The sequence below is a fragment of the Salvelinus alpinus genome, chromosome 20, assembly GCF_045679555.1.
Source record: "Salvelinus alpinus chromosome 20, SLU_Salpinus.1, whole genome shotgun sequence".
NCBI lineage: Eukaryota > Metazoa > Chordata > Actinopteri > Salmoniformes > Salmonidae > Salvelinus > Salvelinus alpinus.
In genome coordinates this window covers 33,791,230-33,815,540 of record NC_092105.1, presented here as the reverse complement: position 1 = coordinate 33,815,540, position 24,311 = coordinate 33,791,230, and the positions used below count along the sequence as shown (strand labels likewise).

At 41.9% G+C, this 24,311-nt stretch overlaps 2 protein-coding genes across 4 annotated transcripts in view; one reads left to right on the top strand and one right to left on the bottom strand.

Moving 5' to 3' along the window:
- The window catches only part of LOC139546708 (raftlin-2-like), a 49,036-nt gene extending 38,289 nt beyond the window's left edge, over window positions 1-10,747 (top strand). The window contains exons 2-8 of the mRNA XM_071355422.1: window positions 597-777; window positions 1,722-2,014; window positions 2,584-2,802; window positions 5,637-5,743; window positions 6,135-6,238; window positions 6,366-6,444; window positions 8,915-10,747. Of these exons, the coding sequence (XP_071211523.1) occupies window positions 597-777; window positions 1,722-2,014; window positions 2,584-2,802; window positions 5,637-5,743; window positions 6,135-6,238; window positions 6,366-6,444; window positions 8,915-9,124 (1,193 nt within the window). The 3' untranslated portion in view covers window positions 9,125-10,747. The remainder of the gene's footprint in view (window positions 1-596; window positions 778-1,721; window positions 2,015-2,583; window positions 2,803-5,636; window positions 5,744-6,134; window positions 6,239-6,365; window positions 6,445-8,914) is intronic.
- Window positions 10,748-10,992: 245 nt separating this feature from the next.
- LOC139546709 (MOB-like protein phocein) lies at window positions 10,993-24,299 on the bottom strand. Of its 3 annotated transcripts, XM_071355425.1 has the most exons (8): window positions 23,924-24,237; window positions 20,915-21,070; window positions 14,013-14,075; window positions 13,644-13,744; window positions 13,323-13,452; window positions 13,139-13,218; window positions 12,955-13,066; window positions 10,993-12,303 (listed from the first exon to the last, which is right to left on the bottom strand). In XM_071355425.1, exons 1-8 carry the CDS (start codon window positions 23,924-23,926, stop codon window positions 12,172-12,174), a joined length of 777 nt encoding a protein of 258 aa, XP_071211526.1. In that variant the 5' UTR covers window positions 23,927-24,237; the 3' UTR covers window positions 10,993-12,171. The 3 variants fall into 3 exon arrangements, with proteins under 3 accessions (XP_071211526.1, XP_071211524.1, XP_071211525.1); XM_071355423.1 differs by lacking the exons at window positions 20,915-21,070; window positions 23,924-24,237 and adding an exon at window positions 19,805-19,966; XM_071355424.1 differs by lacking the exons at window positions 10,993-12,303; window positions 12,955-13,066; window positions 13,139-13,218; ... (1 more) ...; window positions 13,644-13,744; window positions 14,013-14,075 and adding exons at window positions 20,265-20,475; window positions 20,616-20,705 and having other exon boundaries at window positions 23,924-24,299.
- Between the last annotated feature and the right edge of the window lie 12 nt (window positions 24,300-24,311).

The window sequence follows — 24,311 nt, the reverse complement described above, 5'->3', positions numbered from 1 at the left end:
TGTTAGCTGTACACCATGAGAAGAGTTTGTTAAGTGCTGTGCTGTGCTGTTAAAGTGTGAGACTGGCAGCATTATTTAATGACTAAGTCGCTCTGCATAAGAGTGTCTGTCTGCTACAGTAAACTGTCTGCTTATGGGAAGGTCCAGAGTCTCCAGACGGGCCTTCTACTCTCCACTTTGTCTCTGTGTGAATACCTCAGCATTTCCCCTCTTATCTCCTCTGGGAATGACTAGGGAATAGCAAGGGCCTGCTTAAAGAGATTATACGACACACAGACAGACAGACGAGAAGATCTGATTGGTGTTCAGTTCAGGACAGACTTAACCTCTGGAGTTAGACTACAGACGGAGGAAGACAGATGTCATGCTGCTAGCCTCTACTCCTCCTTCCTCTATTCTTTATGCAGGAGTTTCTGGTGATTTTATTGACTCACTGTGTTCCTCTTTCTCCTTCTCTCTTTCATCTTCCTTATTTACTCCTCTCCTTGCCCCTTTTTTCCCTCTGTTCTTCTCCTCATCCTCCCCATGTCTCATCTCCCCTCTCCTTGCCACTTCCTTTCTGTTTTTCTTTCTCCTCTCCTCTCCTCCCCCTTCAGGTAGTCGCCCCACGGTGCAGTATGTGTCCTCTCTGTGTGAGCTGTCCCAGGCCCTGCAGCCCTACTACACCCAGGGCTATGTCCTCACCACTCTGCATCCCATTATTCTCTCTGTTGGACGCACGCGTTCCCTGCCCTTCAGCCTGCTCTACCGAGCCATCCTGGCCCGCCCACGACCCAGGTACCAGACACACAAGCATGCATGCCTGGAGGCACGTACACACACACAGACAGCCACTCCAGGTAGAATTGCCCCGTTCTAGAATCAGTTTGAACCATTTGGGAGGTAAAGCACAAAACTTACCTTAGATCTGTGCCTAGGCTAGGGGCCGCCACAACCCATAACCCTCCCACCCATCCCTTAATCTGAGCTCAGCATTGGAACAAGCCACCCAGCCTTAACCCATCCAACCTGCTAAATAGATGAATGATAGATGATGTAGCTGCATATTTAATGCAACTTCAGTGGGAGGTCAGACTGCTGTTTAAGGGGAAGGGGTTAGGGGGAGACTCCTGGAGAGTATGTTTTGTGGGGCTCTGAGCTGCAGGGGTTGCCATTGGGTAGAAATGTACCCTGACAACAACAGCTCTCTCAAGGCCAATAGGGCCTCCGAATCTCACACATGGTACCTTCTGTGTTATTATCAAACCTGTAATATTACATATTAATATTATTAAAATGTGAGGGTCTTTTATTTGAATATACATATACTACAATGTGTGTGTATGTATGTATATGTATATATATATATATATATATATATATATATATATACCTCCTATTTAGTATGGTTGTTTATGCTTTATGTTTAGAAAGTAGTAGCCATCTCATGCATGGCCAATTAATAAATTATGAATTCTGTCTGCAAACACTGACAAAAACAAATCAAGTATGAACTCTCCGGCTGGACAGGGCTCTGTAGCATGAGACTATTTACCAAGCTAATGCATACAGATTAGACATGGCTTTACAGTCTCAGAGTAGCTAACAGTCAAAACACATGAATGATGAATGAATGCCCTGTATGCAGCTTGTGATTACCAGTTTGAACCTGCACTACAATGACTGTGAACGTCTGTGTGTCTGTTCTGTTCTCCTTTCTTCTGTTCTCTCCTCTCTCTTAGTAAGCAGGTGGTGTCCATGTGTCACAGTGTCCCTGTGCTGAGGGTGGAGGAGTGGCCTATCCCAGGGGAGTCCCTGACAGACGACACTGTTAGAGCACTGATCGACAGGGTGAACAGTAGTGCCCGGGGCGGAGTGAGGTTTGTGGGCTCAGTGCTCCAGCAGGCTGGAGGAGGGGGCAGTAACGGCAGGGTGCCTAGCCCCAGGAGAGGCTATCGATCCCCCCCACACACTCCACCATGTACCCCACCTGGAGAAGGAGAACTGGAGGATCACAGCCCTACCTACAGCCCTGGTGAGATACTAGTTTTCTCTTCTCTTTTCGTCCCGTGTCTCGTCTTCTCTTCCCCTCTCTTCTGTTCAGCTCCCAGGCTTCCACTTTCTCACGACTTGGAAGGATGGCAACACGAGACTACTTCTCTCCTCTCATCTGTCTCCTCCCCTTAACAATGTTGACATGTGGGCTATATCTGCTATCTCCTCTTAACGTCACACAACCTCAAAATGCTGAACACATCACAGCCACACTGTGGAGTCCTAGATTTGTTTCTCCCTTCAACACTACTCATCCCCCTCTCCCCCGGACTGTCAGGGATGTTCAGTTTAACTCTGTGTTGTGTGGAAGACACTGACTGATGGCCCTGGGGTAGGAGAGGCCTCTGCATGTCAGTCAGCTAACCCTCACCCACCAAGCTGGGCTAAACTCCTCACCACAGAGACAACCATACAGACTGAGATGTCCTCGTCCTAAGTAGGGCGAGATGAGTTCACGTTAGAGTTCACATAGACCCAATGTCTGTTGTCTCTGCACCTTCTTTCTTGTTCTCTTGATCTGACCCTCTACCTCTTCCCCCCCTGTCTCAGACCTAAGGTTGCTGGTGTTCTTCCACTCATGGGCACCAGGCTGTGCTCCACTGGAAGCCCTGGCATGTCAGTACCACCAAGGGGCACTGTCCATGCGTGTGTCCAGGAAGGGTCAGGTGGTCAGCGCGCTGGAGGCCGATTGGCTGGAGCTGACCGCAGCCTACTACCGCAAAGGCTGGTCATTGGTAGACTCGTTTGTGTACTGGGACACACCCAAAGGTACTGTCAAATGCTAAGATATAGAGAGACTCTTAAGGTGGATGTAAGATTCATACTGTATAACAGCCACACCAAGCTTAAAAAGCAATAACAACATGCATGCTGTGACATCTTGCTTTGGAGTTGTAAGATCTCCAGCAAAGAGCATTAGTGTAATGATGACACTTTACTTCTCTGCAAGAGAGGATGGGATTTAATAATAATAATAATACATTTATATATACCATTTAGCAGACGCTTTTATCCAAAGTGACTTAGTCATGCATGCATATGTTTTGAACGTGTGGGTGGTCCAGGGAATCGAACCAAATATCCTGGCAATGCAAGCGCCATGCTCTAACAACTGAGCTCCAGAGGACCAGAAAGTATAGAGAGATTAAGAACACTTTGTCCTCATCAACCTCTCTCATTCTGCTACTTTATCCATTTTTGTGTTTTCTCAAAAATCGGCTCCTTTTATGTTTTGTCTCCCCTCCCCCTACGTCCCCTGGATGAGTCACTTCCTGTCCCTTAGTCCCTCCTCCTCTCTCCACCCTCCCCCTTCTCCTCTTCCTCCTGCTCCTCCTCCTTTCTACCCCTCTCTGCCTCCTCCTACCTTCCTCCTCCCTTATCTCTCCCACTGTGGCTATATTTGGAGCTCTATTCCCAACCTCCCGACCTGGCTTCCTGTTACGCCATAGACTGGCAGCAGCCGCGAAAATCCACATCATTTGTAGACATCTGGGGCCTGGGAATATAGCACACGGGGGTCTCTCTCTGTCGCTCTCTCACACACACACAGGCACATTCTTGTGTGCACGCATATGCACACAGCCTACTTCTCCATGTCTGTAACTAGTTCATTGTCATTCTAATGACATACACTCCCAGTGAAAAGTTTTACAACACCTACCCATTCAAGGGTTTTTGTTTATTTTTACTAATTTCTACATAGACATCACAATTATGAAATAACATGGTAACCAATAATCATGTAGTAACCAAAAAAGTGTTAAACAAATCAAAATATATTTGAGATTCTTCAAAGTAACCACCCTTTGCATTGATGACTGCTTTGCACACTCTTGGCATTCTCTCAACCAGCTTCACCTGGAATGGTTTTCTAACAGTCTTGAAGGAGTTCCCACATATGCTGAGCACTCGTTGGCTGCTTTTCCTTCACTCTGCGGTGCAACTCATCCCAAACCATCTCAATTGGGTTGAGGTCGGGTGATTGTGGAGGCCAGGTCATCTGATGCAGCACTCCATCTCTCTCCTTCTTGGTCAAATAGCCCTTACACAGCCTGGAGGTGTGTTGGGTCATTGTCTTGTTGAAAAACAAATGTGAGTGCCACTAAGCGCAAACCAAATGGGATGGCGTATCGCTGCAGAATGCTGTGGTAGCCATGCTGGTTAAGTGTACCTTGAATTCTAAATAAATCACAGACAGTGTCACCAGCAAAGCACACCTACACCATCACCCCTCCTCCATGCTTCATGGTGGGAACCACACATGCGGAGATCATCCATTCACCTACTCTGCGTCTCACAAAGACACGGCGGTTGGAACCAAAAATCTCAACTTTGGGCTCATCAGACTAAAGGACAGATTTCCACTGGTTTAATGTCCATTGCTCGTGTTTCTTGGCCCAAGCAAGTCTCTTCTTCTTATTGGTGTCCTTTAGTAGTGGTCTCTTTGCAGCAATTCGTCCACGAAGGCCTGATTCACGAAGTCTGCTCTGAACAGTTGATGTTGAGATGTGTCTGTTACTTGAACTCTGAAGCATTTATTTGGGCTGCAATCTGAGGTGCAGTTAACTCTAATGAATTTATCCTCTGCAGCAGAGGTAACTCTGGGTCTTCCTTTCCTGTGGCGGTCCTCATGAGAGCCAGTTTCATCATAGCGCTTGATGGTTTTTGCGACTGTACTTGAAAAAACTTTCAGTGCTTGAAATTTTCCAGATTGACTGACCTTCATGTCTTAAAGTAATGATTGACTGTCGTTTCTCTTTGCTTATTTGAGCTGTTTTTGTAATATGGACTTGGTCTTTTACCATAGCAGGTAAGGGCAGCAGGTAGCCTAGTGGTTAGAGCGTTGGGCGAGTAACCGAAAGGTTGCTGATCGAATCTTCGAGCTGACAAGGTAAAAATCTGTCGTTCTGCCCCTGAACAAGGCAGTTAACCCACTGTTCCTATGCCGCCATTGTAAATAAGACTTTGTGCTTAACTGACTTGCCTTGTTAAATAAAATGTTTTAATTAAATAGGGCTATCTTCTGTATAACACCCCTACCTTATCACAACACAACTGATTGGCTCAAACGCATTAAGAAGGAAAGAAATTCCACAAATTAACTTTTAAGAAGGCACATCTGTTAATTGAAATGCATTCCAGGTGACTACCTCATGAAGCTGGTTGAGAGAATGCAGAGTGTGCAAAGCTGTCATCAAGGCAAAGTGTGGCTATTTGAAGAATGTCACATCTCAAATATATTTTGATTTGTTTAAAAAAAAATGTTACAACATGATTCCATATGCTTTATTTCATGGTTTGTCTCCACTATTATTCTGCATTGTAGAAAATAGTAAAAATAAAGAAAAACCCTTGAATGAGTAGGTGTTCTAAAACGTTTGACAGGTAGTGTACTTTCTGTACTAACTGGAATTCACTGCCACATGTAGAGCATTGTTCACAATGCACTTCAGCGGCTACAGTAAAAGTATCTGCTGATGAACGTCTGTCCACTGATTTGGATTTGTGTAACTCATAGCGTTTGAGTGTGTGTTGTCTGGTAGATATGCATTGTATGTTGATACTGTAGTTTGCTGACTGATTGTCTGTGTGTGTTGTCTCAGGTGAGCCCGTGCCCAGGTCTCTAGAGGGGTTGTTTGTCTATGAGGAGAGAAGCACTGCCCCTCCTGCCAACGACACCATCGTAGTGGAGCAGTGGACCGTCATCGAGGTCAGAGAGCCGTGTGTGTGTTACCTGTGTGTGTGTGTGTGTTACCTGTGTGTGTGTAAGTGTGTGTGTGTGTGTGTGTGGTGTGTGTGTGTGGTTCAGCCAGTGAGGACAGGTGAATGTGTTGCAGTAGGTAGATATTCTCTGGGGAAGATCCTGTTGGGGGAGAGAGAGATTAGCTTTACAGTTACGTCTCTGTGTGTGTCCAAGTAAACACAGCTCAAACAACTAGTTGTGGTGAATGACATTCACTTGCGAGTAACATAATGTGTCTCAGGAGTGTGTTTGTATGCCAACAACTCTAATCATAATATTACAAGATGGATAAACAAGTGTAGAAAACATGCAACAATTACCTGTATCCAGTGTGTGACATCATTGCTGTGCTGTATAGGGTTCTGATGTGAAGACAGATTACGGGCCACTCCTTCACACACTCGCTGAGTTCGGCTGGCTGCTCACCTGTGTCCTGCCCACACCTATCATCCGCCATGACAGGTAACACACATAATTGATGTTTTGCTTGATGGTCCTTCTCGGAACAAACTCGTCCATTTTGTAGACCGGGTCATCAGGCCTTCTATGAGGATTTTCCTTTTATAATATATAGATTGTGTTTCTCCAGTGATGGTAATCTGGCCACCAAGCAGGTGGTGTTCCTACAGAGACCAGTCAAGACGTCTTCAGTACCACAGGGGAACCAGGTGAGGACTTGGCTTCAGTTAGCACAAAATACTACACCAGGGAAGTTGCTATTTTTGGGACAATACTGCCCCTTGTGGGTTTTTGTTATAAGATAAAGAAAATGAAATCAAAGTGAGATTTGGCATTATCATACTAATCAATTAATTGTATTACATTGATACACTAGCATTCGATATGATGTTAGTTGTTTTAATTAGATATTCAGGCAGGATTTTGATGACATCCCTGATTATCTGCAAAACATTTGGTGTTATTGCATAGACAATTTTCAATCATCACAGGTACATGGTAGCAGTGTACATTTTCATCAACAATAAAAAATATCCTACTTTTCCTGACTACAAATGGGACTCTCAATCACGGCCGGTTGTGATACAGCCTGGAATCGAACCAGGGTCTGTAGTGACGCCTCTAGCACTGAGATGCAGTGCCTTAGACCGCTGTGCCACTTGGGAGTCCAATGGACATTTAATTTGACATTAAACTCCTTTTCATCTGTTTTGTAAGAAAGCCCATTTCCGACACTCAAAAATGTTGATACTATCTCGAGATACTAACTCCAAATTTTGAGGTAGTAGAACATACATATAGGATATCTTTCGTCATTTGTAGCATTATGTGGCGATTTCCATCTATCCATGTTGCAAAGATCAGCGCCGCTGGCAAACGTGAAGAGCTGGCATATGCCCCATCACTTTTAATTTGGTTTGATTAACAATATTTACACGAAAGTATTGAAAATGAGGGCAAAGTACTGTTGTTTAGACTGATTTGCCAATTTGTGCACAATTAATCTGTGTTTCTGTCTGATCAACTGTAGCCTACTGATAACAACCACAGCCGCAGGTAGCCTAGAGAAGCCTATGCACGCTGATATCCTCTGGCCAGGGGAATCGAAGCAGTAACGTCATGTATTTATAGCCTAAGCTATGTACAGTATTTATAGCCTAAAATAGCCCTATTTATTTGTGTTAAGAGAATGTGAATGGGATCAAATTTGGTTTATATTCAAACTTCGGGTGGCTAGGCTACCTAGACCTTATCATTCCAGAATTATTGACTGGAATTAATCAATCGACACAATAGTGATGACATACTGTGTGAGTAACCTTTTAATTACAGATGCAAAGGCCTACACGATGCAACACTGCATAAAGCAAACTCAGCCCTGTTCGTTCTATTGTCCAATCGCAGATGTCTATTTATTTTTTAACCATATGACCTGATTATAAAATCGTTTTCTAGTTGATTTACTACTATGTCATACCCTCCAACTAGGGTCTGAAATGTTACCTGGTTAGGTTAGTCCAGTGGTTCTCAAACCTCCCCTCGGGGTTCCCCAGACATTTCACAATTTTGTTTTATCCCAGAACGAGTTCACCTGATTCACCTAATCAAGGGCTTGATGATTAGTTGACAAGTTGAATCATGTTCTGGTTCTGGGAAATATCAAATACATGAACCGGCTGGGGGTCCACGAGGACAGGTTTGAGAACCACTGGGTTAGTCAACCAGATTAGGAAAACTCTGGGCCCCAAGATATTTTGAGATAGCATTGGCCTATTTATTTATTTTTAATTATCGGCGGGAATAGGCTTCCATAGTTTTGTCCTAAACATGCATACATGCAGAATATTTCATGCAATCCTCTCATTGGCAGAATTAACATCTTTCAGTTGCAGGGTCTGATTGAGCTGATCTGCCCCGCTCTCCCACAAAGCTCCCAGGTGGTCACACTCATCAATCTTTTGAACTTGCGAAGCCAGGACACTTGGCTTGTAACTGATCTCAACTAGAAACAATCATGTTTACTCTCTTTCTTACTTTCATGTAGGCTTTTTGTTGTTGTTGCTAAGATCACATCAGAAGCTCTATATTTTCCCATGTGCACTGTTATTTATTTATTTCTGTGTTGCCGATCTCGCGCCGTGGTCTACAAATGCTAGTTGTGGTAGTTTTTTTCCTATGGGAAAAAACAAATGGTATTTGTTGAATATTAGGTGTACAATAATACTTCTGGCATTTTTGGAAAGCTACAATTTATTTTTCCACCCTTGACTGTTATGATGTGGAGAAAATCAGAGCTGTAAATTGTCTAACCTGTAGCCAAGTCTTTATAGCCTATAAGGTTAATTATGGTTGTCATTGGTTACAATCTGCCACAATATCAATGTAGCCAGCTAAGGTATATGAGGGGATAGTAGGCCTAGTTGGATAAGGCTATCTGAATGTGCACATGATGGAAGTTAGCGGTAACCTAAATATTCATTATTTTATAGAAAAATATGCACTGACTATTATGTGACAACATTGTCCAGTCGTTTGATAATAACTAAAGCTAACAAATGATAAAATGACAAAAATGTGACGAAGACTAAAAAGTATTTCAAGACTAAAACTAAATCTAAAATAGCTGCCAAAGTCAACACTGCATGCTAGACTCTTCCTCACCTCTTTGTCCTCTCCCAGGCGGGGTCCATGCAGAGGGACGTGGCCACTCATTCTGTGAGTCGTGGTGTGGGCAGCCCCCGAACACGCCCCACTGAAGAGCTGTCCCCCACCGCGGGGGGTATCGGGGGGTTCCCCGTCTTCGGAGGGGGGTACCCCAGCGCCCTGTCCCACCTGGAGGAGGGAGGCTTTGAGCAGGACGACGGGGCGGCAGAGGTCACGTGCATGTGAACCCTGAGATTAACACACAGATAATATACGCCCCCATCTATCCCTCTAATCTCTTCCCTAACCAAGAAGATCATATATTAGAAAGCAAAACTTGGCACTTTTTAATGTATTTTATTATGAAGCCATACGCACCATTTTGAGATGGTGTTATTTCCTTTTTTTAAACATTTTGTTGGGAAAATCAAGCAGTCTGCGTTCACTGACATTGAGACACTTTTACTCATACCCACATTCTTCCACACACACTTATTAGTCCTGATTAAAAAAGATCACATTGTTCACGCTGCACCTTTTCATGTGATGAGAACACAGACACACACATTCACACATAACTGTCACCAGCACAAAGCAGGAAGCACAGGACACACCAGGAAGAACCTCTCTGTGCACAGACAGACCTCTGGACTAAACTCCCTGTGACCCACAACACACCTGTTGGACAGATGTGTCCCAATGTTTTTGTTCTTCAGTCCCTGCTCACATGTTTCAGACATTGTTCCTGTTTTGGGAAACCACCTCACCCGCTCATCCACCCTCCCCTTTAGAACTGCCAACACCTCTATTCAATCCAATTCAATACAACTCTCTCATTCTGACGTGACATCACGTCTGCTCAGGCTCAAGGTGACACGGTTCAGAGAAACAGCCTATCTACATCCTGCCACCAGCTCTTCTCCCTCCTCTCCTTTCCCATAAACACACCCAGCAGGATGTAAACATTTATCAGGTGGACAAATAGACACGTTCGCTGTGTTGGCGGTACTGACAATATCCAGGTCAGACTTGTCTATGGGCCTGGCGGTGAGTACAGCCATATTACAAACAGCCCTCTCTCTTTCTGTGATGGTTGTGTTTAACACAGTGTTTGAGTTCAGGCCTGGAGAAGCTTGTTTGTACATTCATTTCTTGGGTGAGTTCAGATGTGTTTTTATATATATACATATATACACACACACACACACACACACAGAGAGAGAGGACTGCCAAGCCACAGGGGTGCCTGAGTAAGTAGGAACGGTTGGATAATATTTCAAACCTTTTTTGAGATGTACACATACAGTACATTAGAGCCATTGTATTCAGAGTCTGATTGGTGCTAAACATCTATTTTTCACTAATCTGTTCATGATGTCATCATTAGTGTATATTTCTTAAGTGTTTTATAACAATTTTACCAGTTGGCATCGGATCAGTAGCTATTCTGTTCCTGCACCTATTCTGTCATTGGAAATAGCCGGTAGTTGTTTCATCATAGCCACATGGTACTGGTTATCAGGCCTCAATTGTTTCAATCTGCTCAGTGATGATGTAGATTCCTCTCCTCAGATCTTGAGACAAAAGCCCTAGTTTCTTCAGGAGATAGTGACAGTTGACTCTTTTAAATGTTTGATCATGTGAAGGGCTTGTTGTATAAGAAAACAACACCATGCTACTGTACATATCGTAATTGTTAACAGGAAGTATTACTAGAGATGCACAGAATACACGTTTTTAAATGAGCTCCCTTTTTTGGGGATGGCGAAACAAATCAGTATTATCTACCTGTTGCAGTGTTTTCATTTTGGAGAAATTGTAATTTGTTGTCATTGGTGTTTTATCTAATTAAAAAGTGAATTTCCCTTTCTTGTTCCTCTTTGCGTGCAGTTGTATTCTCTGCTTAAATACATTATATCCTTAAGAAATACACTGCCCATGATTTCTCACATTTACTGACCGATTTTACTTTTAAAGCGCTTGGCCCCCACATTCACATGTGCCACCTTAACCTTCTTCATCAAGGTGTTGAGGCGTAAACCTTAGAAATTAATTTGCAATGACAGATGGGGCCAATTTATACAAAGGGACATTTCAAAAAGTCAACAAGCACATTGGGTAACAGTCTTTTTTTATTAACAGACATGAAAATGTAACAAAATTCAGTTCATTAAAAAAGGAAAATTAAAAAGTGGGGCAGATAGACAAGACTCCACTCACAAAATAACTTAATGATGAGGGGGAGGGTAAATGGTGGAGGTGTGTACTCAGAGCAACAAAAGCAGAGATTCTGAACCACAAATGGATCCATAGCCTCTAAACCCTACGCACAGCTGTACATTTGAGCAGATTGGAAACATTATTATGGTCATAGCTTCATCTTGCCTTCCAATGGGCTGCATGGAAATGTCTGCATATTTTTCCCACCAATACTCTCAGATCTACAGGAGTGGCTAGGGGTCCATTTACAATTCAGCGAGAAAGAACAAAGGCAACAGAGAGAATGCAAATGTAAAGCACCAGGAAAAAAATTATAGTAGAGATGGAGGGACATGGGAGAGCAGGGGTTATATACAGGGAGCCCATGAGTGTGTGCCTTTCTCATCAACACATTATGGTTTTATGTAGGTTTAGCAAATCCAGGTGCTCAAAATGTTAAAGCAAAATTCCCCACAGAGTAGTGAGAGCCTGTCTGTAGTGTGTAGCTGTTTCAGACCTGGGTTCAAATCAATGAAGTATATAAACTCTGGATTGCTGATGCTATGCATTGGCTAATGAGAGGCTTTGAAGCCACCGGTCGGCCATATTGGCAGTCCTCCATAGGAATTAAAAGAATTCCACTTGAATGTTTCAAGGACAAAATTACATTTAAGTATTGTTTGTTGTTGTAGCGGGGACAGTAACATTAGTACTTTTAAGGACATTTAAAATAAAATAAAATACATTTAGCTCACACAATTACAAATTATGCATGTAGCAGTCTGTAATAGAGTAAATGTGGCAAAAACAATTGTAGACTTTTTTTTACAATGGTGCCATGATGGGAGGCGCGGTGGCTTCAAAACAGCACCCCCTGTCAGTCTAGTGTATATAAAAATCATTGGTTCAAATACTATTTGAAATCTTTCAAATACTTTGAGCATTTGCTTTAGCCTGCCTAGAGTGCCAGATGGGTGGGATTTGCACATGTGGGACTCTTCTCTTGGTTCCATTGCAACAGGCAAGCTCAATCAAGCAGTATTTGAATACTAGTATTTGAACACACGTCTGGTCTCCTGTGTGCAGCTCTCTTCTCAGGCCTCGCTCTCCCCGGCTGAAGCGTTCTGGACCTCCTCCTCCAGGATAGGAACGATCAGGTTGTCCTTGGACATCAGGTTGTACTTCATCACGAAGCGCGTGAACCGATGGCACAGGAACGTCTCATTCTGCAGGGAGGGACATAGAAGGGAAACAAACAAGAGAATTAGGCTCTGTCCAGAAACAACCCATAGCACATACCCCCTAGACACAGAGGTGAATCAAGAGAAGCAGTGTATGATATGAGGTCTGATTCACTAGTTTATAGACCGTAGTGCCATTATAGCTAAACTAATAGCACCATTATAGCTTTGGTCTGCTTGGGGTCATTACATTGACTACTGAGCCGGGATCAGTGGACCATGAAGTGAACCTAATCATCTGCCCAGTTCTAGTAATAACCACATATCAGTCTTTCCCTACAGACCTTGGCATGGTTTCCCAAAAGCATTTTAAGGCTAATTCTAACAAACTTAGCCTTAAGATGCTTTTGGGAAACCATGCCCTGGTCTGTAGCGCCACCTGTTGACTGAATGATACAACCACAAAATGGAACATGACTCATTTGGCAGAAAAAGAGCACAATAACTGATTCTTCTCAATTTTCTCCTCAACCTGGTGTACACTTGTGGATATGAGCTTTACATTTTCTAATTTAAACAAGCAGAAAAAAGCAGTTTGTGTCCCTGTGACACTATTCTATCAGTTTCAATAAGAACGAGGAGCCCAAATCCTGCTCCTCCGCCAGGTCTATTTGGGAAGTGGGAATTACCACTTACCTCATACTTGTCGAATATCTGGCGATGGTGGAAATAGGCATGAGAGAATATCCTATAGATACGGCGACACACAGAGCCCAGCTTGGCTACAGAGGACTCCTTGATGCTCACACTGGGGAGAGAAGATTGAAAGTGTACGAGTAGGAAACCAAAGTATTCCTTTACATAGTGTGTGTGTGCTCACCGGCTGGGGAAATACTTGTTGCTGTTGAGAAGACAGGCAGCTCCGTCCAGCGTATGCCTAGTGTAGTCAATGGCAGGACACTGTGGACACACACAGGCAATTACATCTTAAATACAGTGCATGGCAGGGTAAATTGAAAAATAAAATCCTGAGTGAATTGAATTCTGATTTTAGTAACACTCACCTCTTTGGGGGTCTTGTGTGCAGCACATAGGAAGATCCACTGCTCTGTGGCAGTCATCTGAGTGCAGGTGTCTGGGTGGCACTCACTCTGCAGTTTCACAGCTAGTCCATTCAGCTCCAGACAGAATTGCCTATAACCGAGAGAAAGAAGGGGTGGGTGTGGAATGGGGATAAGGAAAAAGATGAGTGAGACAACACCAAAATCAATTACTGTAATTGATTTGGTAGACACACTCAGTGTATAGTCTAATCAGTCAAGTGCGTAGTTAGTATATGGTCAAAGTAATACGTCTAGTAAGTCAAGTGAAGGAACGCAGTGTACCTGAGGTGCTCGTACTTCCACACTCCCTCGTCCTGTCCCTCGGGAGGCTCCAGGATCTTATCGATGTTAGAGCAGTCTGACCGGATGTTCTGCTGAATGTACTGAACATGGACAGGGGTACCACTGAGGTTAGTCAAACATCCGGATTCTGCTAACATCCTTGTTAACAGACTAAGGTTCTGACATGGATGACAATGGTCACACTAGATAAGATGGTTTATAGGGCAGCAGCCATGTTAAAATAAGGCACAGCTCGTCAATGTCAGGCTTGACAGCTACGAACAGCATTCTGCAATCGTGACAATTGAAGCTAATTTGAAGCTCAAAATGGACTCCTCGGTCATTCCCCACTGACTAACTCAACCAAACCTGTTGTACAGCCAGAGTGCTGTCCATTTCCTCAAAGGATTCATCCGGCCAATTGTAGAAATCCTGCAGTGAGAGAGGGACAAAGGGATAACGTTAATCATATTCACTGTATGTGCTCAATGGACAAAAGTGTCACCTCTCAGCCTTCACATCATCTAGCCATAGACGGCATTGTTTACATTAGCTAGCAACAACTATTTGTTGACATGCTAGCTAATGTTAGCTAACTGGTAACTGTCAGCTATTTTGACATAGCTTGCTAGCTAGTTAACTGTTGATGAACTGTAGACTTCAGCACTGTAATTAACTAGATAAAATATTTAGCATCAGCTAACTATCAAACAAAGTCATTACTTGTGTTGATCTTATAAAGTGCACCAAATTACCTAGCTATACTGAACAAAACTATAAAACGCAACATGCAACAATTTCAAAGATTTTACTGAGTTACAGTTCATATAAGGAAATCAGTAAATTTAAATAAATTCATTAGGCCCTAATCTATGGACTTCACATGACTGGGCAGGAGTGCAGCCATGGGTGGGCCTTGGAGGGCATAGGCCCACCCACTGGAGAGCCAGGCCCAGCCAATCAGAATTTATTTTTCCCCACAAAAGGGCTTTATTACATACATGCAGGTGCATGCCAATTGCACTCTCCCTCAAAACTTGAGACATCTGTGGCATTGTGTTGTGTGACAACACTGCATATTTTAAGTGACCTTTAATTTTCCCCAGCACAAGGGGGGGCCTGTGTAATTATCATGCTGTTTAATCAGCTTCTTGATATGTCACACCTGTCAGGTGGATGGATTATCTTGGCAAAAGAGAATGCTTACTAACAGGGATGTAAACAAATATGTAAATAACATTTTTGAGAAATACGTTTTTTTGTGGGTTTGGAATATTTCTGGGATTTTAAATTTCAGCTCATGAAACACTTTACTTGTTGCTTTTATATTTTTGTTCAGTGTAGATGAACGTTATCAATAACAAATGTGAACTAGGTGGGCTACTCAATTAGCTTGCCAAAAGATAACGATCCTACCGCTACCTTTGTTTACGTTTTGGAACTCAATCATTGTTACATTAAGACACCATGGAGCTGGCGCGAGATATGGGTCGGAAAACGTACCTCAATGCTGGAATGGGATGTGCCACTGTACTCCAAATTGCACATTTATCCACCCTGCTCCATCAAGAAGATTGAAATTCTACCACTTTTTATCCTTGATGCATACGCCATCTAATATGACGCTGAAACTGAATTCCACATTCCTCTCAATAACATAATTTCCCGTAGGGAAATCTTAAGGCCTGTAGAAATCTTAAGGCCTGTAGGTATTGCATAAAAAAACAATGGCATAGTCCTTCACCATCACTGGAATTACATATCAATTAAAAAACTCAACATAACTATACATTTGTCCATTTCCAATAAATAGTTGTGTCACTAACAAAATACCGTTCTCAAACCATCTATAAAAAAATGAAGATGTATTATTATATTTTATGTCTTTGTTATTCCAAATCAAACATCTATTAGGGGAGAAGTTACGTTTATATACAATTAACCAGGATAGTAACACCTGCTTATGGAAATTGGCTAATTTAAGGGGAATTTTAATGAGCTCAAAGTTACATTTTTGGAAAAATTCAATGCCACCAACCTTTTCAAAAACAAAAAATTGGATGTAATTCTTGATCCACCTAGTCTTAAAGATAATATTTGATGTACCAAAATCAAGCACATTTAAACCGCCCTGATATAGAATATTACACAATACACTCTTTAAAAAAAATTGGGTTTATTCCTCCAAACAAAATGTAAAAGTTTCAAGTCTACTTCTTTACTTGTTGCGTGGGGAACATCCAATGCCATTGCAGCCATTGCAGTCTCGATTCTTCTTCAGTTTTTGACAGCAATATGCAACCATTTAACAACCAAGCATCAAACCTCAACGTTCTCAGTGATGGGAGTCACATTTTAATTAGCCCTTTCTGTTTGGTTTTTACATATTTTGATTCCCAGGTATGTAATAACATTTTATGGGAATACCGGCAATATCAACCAAATCATTAGATTGATACTTTAATGCAACATGTTTTATTTAATTTAAAAGTCAAACCAGATAGAAGAAAATACATTCAAACACAGCCTTTTATAGACTCTGATCTATCCCGTAAAAAATGTATAGTGTCATCTGAGAGCTGACTTTTTTTCCTCCCAGTATTTGAATGCCTCTAAATTTATATTTTTTAATGAGAAGCGCCATAGTCTGTGTGACCAATAAAAACAGGAATGGTGCTATTGGGCAACCTTGTTTTATACCTCTACCTATTTGAAATCTGCGAGTAGTTCCATTAGGTAATTTAATTGAGCTATTGCATCCATGTCTGAATGACTTGTTTAAAGTAATTGCCAAATCTAAAGAAATCCAGTGTTTCAAACATAAAACTATACTCTACCGTATCGAATGCTTTACAACAAATTGAAATATATATGTTTGGGGGATCGACAAATAAAACGGTCTTAATTTAAAAGGTTACTATAATCTATCAAATCTAAAACCAAAGAATATTATTACGAATGTGCCTCCCTCTCATAAATCCCGATTGAAATCATCAGTAATTGTTTCAAGACATCTTTAATCTTTCTGCAAAGATAATAGTTAACAATTTGACATAATTATTTAAAGTTATAGGCCTCCAGTTTTCTAATATTAAAGCATCTTTATTAGGCTTTGGTATTAAAGAGATTAAATATTGAGACATCGAAGTAAGTAACTTCCCCATTTCAATAGCTTCTATGAATAAAAAAAAAAAAAAATCACAAATGTCATCTTGAAATACTTTATAAAATTCACTGGTTTGACCCTAATTACTAAATGATGCCTTTCTTAATCTCTTCCAAAGATATATTTTGGTCACACATTATTTTGAACTCCACAGCAATACACCTAGCATTCTCTTTTATGGAGGACAGAAAAGAGGTTATATCGCCAATATTATCCCTTTTAAGTATATAATTTATCATAGAACTATGTAACAAAGCAAGACATTTCCTTTGGATTTCTGATGTCCATTAATGTTCAGTTTAACCAAGGAGAGTTCAGCATTTCTTTTTTCCAAGTAAAAAATGTATTTAGTGTTTTTCTCACCTTCCATCCACTTTGTTCTTGATCTCAAATCAAATCAAATTGTATTTGTCACATGCGCTGAATACAACAGGCGTAGACCTTACCGTGAAATTCTTACTTACAAGCCCTTAACCAAAAACGCAGTTCAAGAAATAGAGTTAATAAAATATTTACTAAATAAACGAAAGTTTAAAAAAATTAAATAATTCAAAATGAAACAAGAAATTTACATAACAATGAGGATATATACAGTGGGTACCGGTAGAGTCAATGAGCGACGGTACAGGTTAATCGAGGTCATTTGTAAAGTGACTATGCATAGATAATAAACAGCGAGTAGCAGCAGTGTAAAAACAATGTAAATAGTCCGGGTGGCCATTTGATTAGTTTAGTTGTTCAGCAGTCTCATGGCTTGGGGGTAGAAGCTGTTAAGGAGCCTTTTGGTCCTAGACTTGGCGCTCCGGTACCGCTTGCCGTGCATTAGCAGAGAACAGTCTATGACTTGGGTGACTGGAGTCTTAGACAATTTTTTGGTCCTTCCTCTGACACCACCGCCTAGTAAGTATATAGGTCCTGGATGTCAGGATGCTTGGCCCCATTGATGTACTGGGCCGTACGCACTACCCTCTGTAGCGCCTTACGGTCGGATGCTGAGCAGATGTCATACCAGGCGGTAATGCAAACGGTCCGGATGCTCTCGATGGTGCAGCTGTAGAACTTTTTGAGGATCTGGGGACCCATGCCAAATCTTTTCAGTCTCCTGAGGGGGAAAAGGTGTTGTCGTGCCCTCTTCAGAACTGTCTTGGTTTGTTTGAACCATGATAGTTTGTTGGTGATGTGGACACCAAGGAACTTGAAACTCTCGACCCGCTCCACTTCAGTCCCGTCGATGTTAATGGGGGCCTGTTCGACCCTCCTTTTCCTGTAGTCCACGATCAGCTCCTTTGTCTTGCTCACATTGAGAGGTTGTTGTCCTGGCATCACACTGCCAGGTCTCTGATCTCCTCCCTATAGGCTGTCTCATGGTTGTCGGTTATCAGGCCTACCACTGTTTTGTCCTCAGAAAACTTAAGGATGGTGTTGGAGTCGTGCCTGGCCACTCAGTCATGGGTGAACAGGGAGTACAGAAGGGGACTAAGTACGCACCCCTGAGGGGCCCCAGGGTTGAGGATCAGCATGGCAGATGTGTTGTTGCCTACCCTTTATCACCTGGAGGCGTCCCGTCAGGAAGTCCAGAATCCTTAAGCTTTGTCCTCATATATTCTGTTTTAATAATGTGCTCGTCTTGATGACTCAAGTCCATAGATGGTAACAATGTCTTTGATTATAGACTTTTGGTCTTAGCAACCACCTTTCCTCTTTGAATGGCCAACCTTCTGACCTTCTGAATTCCCAGTATGCACCATATAACTTCAACAAGTTTGCCTTATTCTAGCATTCAGTTATAATAGATTTAGCTGCAGTCTTGAACTGTTCATCAGCGAGAAGTGTTTTGTTATTTTTCTGTCCATCTGTAGATGCTGCGAGGTTGATTGAAAGAAAAAATGGCTTTATGGTCCATGAGAACAGAGGTTTCAATAGAGACATCTACTCTGGATATTAACCAAAAATCGATTCTTGATTGCTTGGACATCTTTGCAACACAATGTATATTGTTTTATATATATATCTCAAAACCATCAAATCCCAAACATAAATTAAACTTGGAGGGATTATTCATTCTTCTAGCTCAGGAGGTAAGCAATCCCATTGAGGATCCCCAATATAATTCCAATCCCCTCCTAAATTCAGTCTGGCATCCACAAATATATCTAAAAGCAAATGGATTTCCTGCTAAAAATCTTGAAATAGGTTTTTGAACTGTTATTTGTAGCATAAATGCTTCCCAAAATAAAAAGCCCACAATTCACATCTATAACAAAAATGAACCATCATCCAGAATGATGAGCCTTACTCTTGATTACTTTACCTTTAAACTTCCCTTTCAAAACTGCCAAGCCAGCAGAATGGTTACTTCCATAATGGCACTTTGTGTTGAATGGAGATTGTCTGGCACTGAAATTCCAAAATGTCTGCAGTGGTTATTGCTAGCTAGCATGAGGACGAAAAGGGCAGTTTTCCATGAAAACTAGCAGTATTCTTCGATGTATCAGTGTGGATACATGTACAATTTGGAGTACAGTGGGATATCCCATCCCTGCATTGAGGTACGTTTCCCCACCCATATCTTGCACCAGCTCCATGGTGTGGTTAGAGGTTAATATACCCATGATTGCGTTCCTACCCCAGTGCAGCTCAGTCGTAAACAAGCGTAACAGTAGGGTCGGTATCTCCTGGCAACTACGTTAGCTAGCGTCAATTAGTTACTAGCTAGCTATCAAAAGTGGTTCTCTGATAGTATTCATATTGGGAATTTAGTCGTTTGCCAACTATCTAGCTAGACAAGTGTCGAAATGTCTGCGGTGCAACATTTTTAGCAAGCTACTAACATTACTGCCTTGCAGCCCCGACCCTTCCTGTTTTTCAGAAGACATCTCCGAGCAACGACTAAAAAGCCATCACCGAAATTTAATTCACGGTTGAGGCAAGGCCACTCTGATCACCGATGGCCTCTTCACCAAATGTAATCGTATTCCGATTTGTAGAAACATACCTTCGCCTTGGTTCCAGGCCTATTCCTCCTCAGAACTGCAGTACCCTCCGCCATGACCATCTCGACAGAATGCCCGGATGCAAATGATGCACAGGCTTGTGTGACGGATAACAAGAACGGGGATAGGGAGTAGTGAGCTACCAAATGGATGTCATTCCTCCAGAGATACTGACACTGCATATTTGCTTGCTTACATACACAAGTATGTGTGAATCATAGTATTTGAAGAATACAAGTGTATGCAGGGGTGGAAGAACCTTTTACCAAAACCTGTTCCTTCAACAAAATGTTATGCAGATCTGAGTTGCATGTTAAGTTAATATGTATATTCAACTTGTCTTATTCAGAGTGTTGCAGGTGGGGACCTGTGAAACGCACTCCTCAGCCTGAACAGTCCCCATTTGCACATAAAATACATCCCAAATCCTCTTTTCATATATCTGCTCATGAGATACACATCCAGATTCAATAGTCCACTTTATTATTGTAACAAAACATGATCAGAATTATTTACAATTGAATAACATAGAAAAAACTAAGACATGAATGAGGCAAAATTCTTCTCTAACAGGATGGATGGGTTTTGGATGTTGGATGGATGTTTTACAGTGAAACAGATTTTACTCTACATATTTGCCAAGGATGTCAGCATCACGGAACAGGAAGTATTCCTGAAAGACAAATGGAGATATAAATTAAAATAGACAATCAATACACAAACTAATGAATATGGTAGTTGGACATAATTTCAAATGATCACTTATCATACATCTAATAATAATAATAAAGTAGAAAACAGTTCTAGACATGCCTGGTCTTCCAGGTTGACTTTAGTTCCTCCATACTCTGGCAGAAGGACCTTCTCTCCAACTTTGACACTCATGGGTGTCAGCTTCCCTTTCTGAATGAGATCAGTAGAAAAAAAGATAGCTATATTGTATCAATGTGGTCCTTGAAGTTAAACACGTCTAATCTCTGGTCATTGTGAAATCTGATAAGCCAGTTAGACAACTCAGACAGAATGTAAGCCACAATTGTAGAAACTCCAGTTAGTTACACAAATCATACATAAGCTGTTTAGCCAGAGAGAGTGAGATCAAAGTAAATTACCTGGTTTGTGGAGCCTGGTCCCACTGCCACCACTGTGGCCTGCAGAACCTTGCCTTGGGCCTTCTCTGGCAACATGATGCCCCCCTTCGACATAGTCTCTGCAGCCAGACGCTCCACCAGCACCCGGTCAAACATGGGAAGGAATTTCCTGAAAGCCTAAAAGATGTAGGCGAACGGTTTTATTTATGACGGAGACAATGTACAACAAAACATTGCAACGGATTTAATCTACATAGCTCATTTGAGGTTGAGAAGTGTTGGACTCTTCTTCAATGAGTGCTTGACATTCCAATTGTTATACCCTCAAATTGTCACTAGATAGAGTTTGATCCATTGTGTGAACTGATAAATGCTTAAGTAATACAAATGCACGAGAGGGGCCTCGTCAATAGCCAAAAGGAGATGTGTTGTAACCATCTGCCATCATCTGCTGAAAATAAGGACAATTTGGTGGGGGACTGTTTATTTAACTAGGCAAGTCATTTAAGAATTTGTTCTTATTTACAATGACGGCCTACTCCGGCCAAACCCGGACGACGCTGGGCCAATTGTGCGCTGCCCTATGGGACTCCCAATCATGGCCAGATGTGATACAGCCTGGATTCAAACCAGGCACTATAGTGACACCTCTTGCACTGAGATGCAGTGCCTTAAACCGCTGTACCACTCTGGAGCCCCAGTGTACACCATTCAAAACCTTAAGGTGGATTCCAAGAGTTCCTGGTTTGGTAATTGTAGTTGGTCTTTTTGAACAGCTAGTTTTTGTGAATGTCCGAAACGAATCATATCTGTGAAAGAGACTTTCATTTGGCTCCCTGACTTGCATATGGTTACGCCTACTACCATTTTTTGAGCTGGTGGTATGTACATTTAAGCGCTACTGAAAAAAAGGGCAGTTTGGGATCTAAATGAACATATATTTTAGCTGAACGTAGCAATGAGCTTGCACACTGAACACAAGAAACTAGTCACTAAGGGAAACATAAACCTACTACAGGTTAGTGGTACTCCATGCAAAATAGTTGGAGTGAGTGAAGCTGAAGATATGGTGGATGCCCCGCAGGCTGTGGAGATTCCGTGCCGTTCAACAGTTTTAGGGAAACTGATATGCTGATCGTGAAGGTGGATTTTGTGGCTTTTATTGCATATGTAATTAATTGTCCTGCCCAAATGAACAAGAAGTCCAAGGAACTGGCCATAATTGTATCTGCAGCTGAAAGGTTATTGGGACTCCATGGCCGAAACATTGCAAGGAATACTGTCCAAAGATGCTCTTCCTTCAAGCCCCAGAGTCTGAAGGGATCAGAGTTGACGTTTGAATGACTAAAGGAGTACATTGATTTGTTTCTTTGTCTTTTATTTATTTGGGAACAATAGGAGTATACTAACCCGTACAGTGGGTGGCAGCATACACCTCTCACATATTTTTGCGGACCTCCAATATACCATTGAAAAATAATTAGTTGAACCTTCCTCCACTTGTAACTGTACAGGAAATCATTTGTGAGGGTTTGTTACTGCCCTTGACTACTAGCAGTGTCCAGGCAATTTGCAAGTAGCCTGCCAAAGGCAACAAAGACACCGTTAGTATTCACTATTGAAAAGATGTAAAGCAGCATTTCCCAAACTTGGTCCTCGGGACCCAAGGGGTGCACATTTTGGGTTTTGCACTAACACTACACAGCTAATTAAAATTATCAAAGCTAGATGATTAGTTGAATCCGCCATATAGTGCAAAAACCAAAATTTGCACCCTTTGGGGTTCCGAGGACCGAGTTTGGGAAACCCTGGCGTAAAGCAAGCAATTGTTAGATATCTGATGTAGAACAATCTTTAAGCTAAAACTAAGACTACTCAAAGTAGAGTATGGATTCTCTCTGTGGCCAGCATAATGCAAGGAGCTTAGGAGTCAACATTTTGAAGATTTGCAACACCAGCTGCCTGTCTGGTAACAGATGTATCTTTGACCTTGAATGAAGGTTGTGGTGAGACAGGGGACAGAAGAGGGTTTGAGGTTCTAGGCTGTTGACTCCTGCGCAGGGCTCTCCAACCCTGACCCACAGATAAACTTCTATACTAATCATGGCTTTGATGTTAGACTAAATTCCAGAACAGGTCAGGTAGTGTGCTCACACAGCCCCAAAAATCTATCAAACTTTATTTATTTGTCACATTCTTCCTAAACAGGTGTAGACAAACAGTGAAACCTAGGCAAGGCTTTGTGGGGTTTAGTAGGCTCAAGGACTCAGACGTCAAGAGATAACATTGAACACATACAAACAAATCATTAAAGGTCTGTTCTTCAGTGACTGGGGTTTCAGATCCCATTTTAACATCTTTTAGTAATATTCCCAAACAGAATTGTGTAATCTATGACTAATTTTAGCATATTACAAGTGCGGCAAAAATAATGGACAAATAAAATTCTGTGACGCTTTGGCACACGGCGTCTGCGTTACCCGGAACTGGTTGATAGCCGGTAATTCCCTTTTTCGTTGTGCAAGGACAGACAGTGAAATAAACTAGAACATACATTAGGACAAATAAAATACAACACTTGTGCCACATAGCATCAATTTAGATGGCAACGGCAAATGCTTCTACTTATCACTTTATTCGTTCTTCATAGTTCACTAGTACCCATCAACTACAGTGCCAATTGTGAAACTCGTGCTGGCAATTATCTCCATATATAGCCAACGATTTTGAGATTGATGGTACAAAATAGCAAGTAATCTCGAGCTAGCTAGTTTAGCTATCGGACAGCTAGTTGCATGGCAGATCGCATAGGTCAATATATGACACGCCTTTACACAGTAACGGTAGCTAGCTAATCTGATAAAGTCCTCCTGTATTCTTGGTCATGCCTGACCTTGCCTGCGAGAAATCAAAGCATAGGTTAGCTACTACAATACAATAGGAAACTCGGAATGCTAACTCTGCTAGTGACAAACATGACATTTGGCATCCTAAATTCTATGTATGTGTTTTTTATAAAGAATATCTTACCATTTATGTGAGAGACCTTGTAATGTTGAGCACTGACTTCTTTGAGCGTGGATTTGACACACTGAACGAGAATCTCCACGTGAGGAAAACCAAGAAATGGTTCGCGCATGCGTGTCTTCAAATGTCCTTACTTTACTGTTCCTGGAGTTTCAGTTCCAAAATATTCCATTACCCCACAGAATGCAAAAGGCACGTATACATATAAAAGTAACAAAAATACGTCAGAAGGAACTCGCCAGAACAGTTGTGAAGAAATTATAATTTATGTTTCATGTGTTCTCATGTGATTGCAGTTTGCAGCAATGTTGCACAATGTGTCAACTTTGAACCCCCTTTTTTCTCCAATGGCGCATGAGAAAGTTCTGGAACATGGGGCCCTGGAACGAGC

What these genes read in the sequence shown, in the direction of transcription:
- LOC139546709 (XM_071355425.1), bottom strand. An exon ending in GCACTCTGGCTGTACAACAG is followed by an intron (nt 13,745 to 14,012) that starts GTTTGGTTGAGT and finishes GTCCATGTTCAG; the next exon opens with TACATTCAGCAGAACATCCG. An exon ending in AGATATTCGACAAGTATGAG is followed by an intron (nt 12,304 to 12,954) that starts GTAAGTGGTAAT and finishes CCCTCCCTGCAG; the next exon opens with AATGAGACGTTCCTGTGCCA.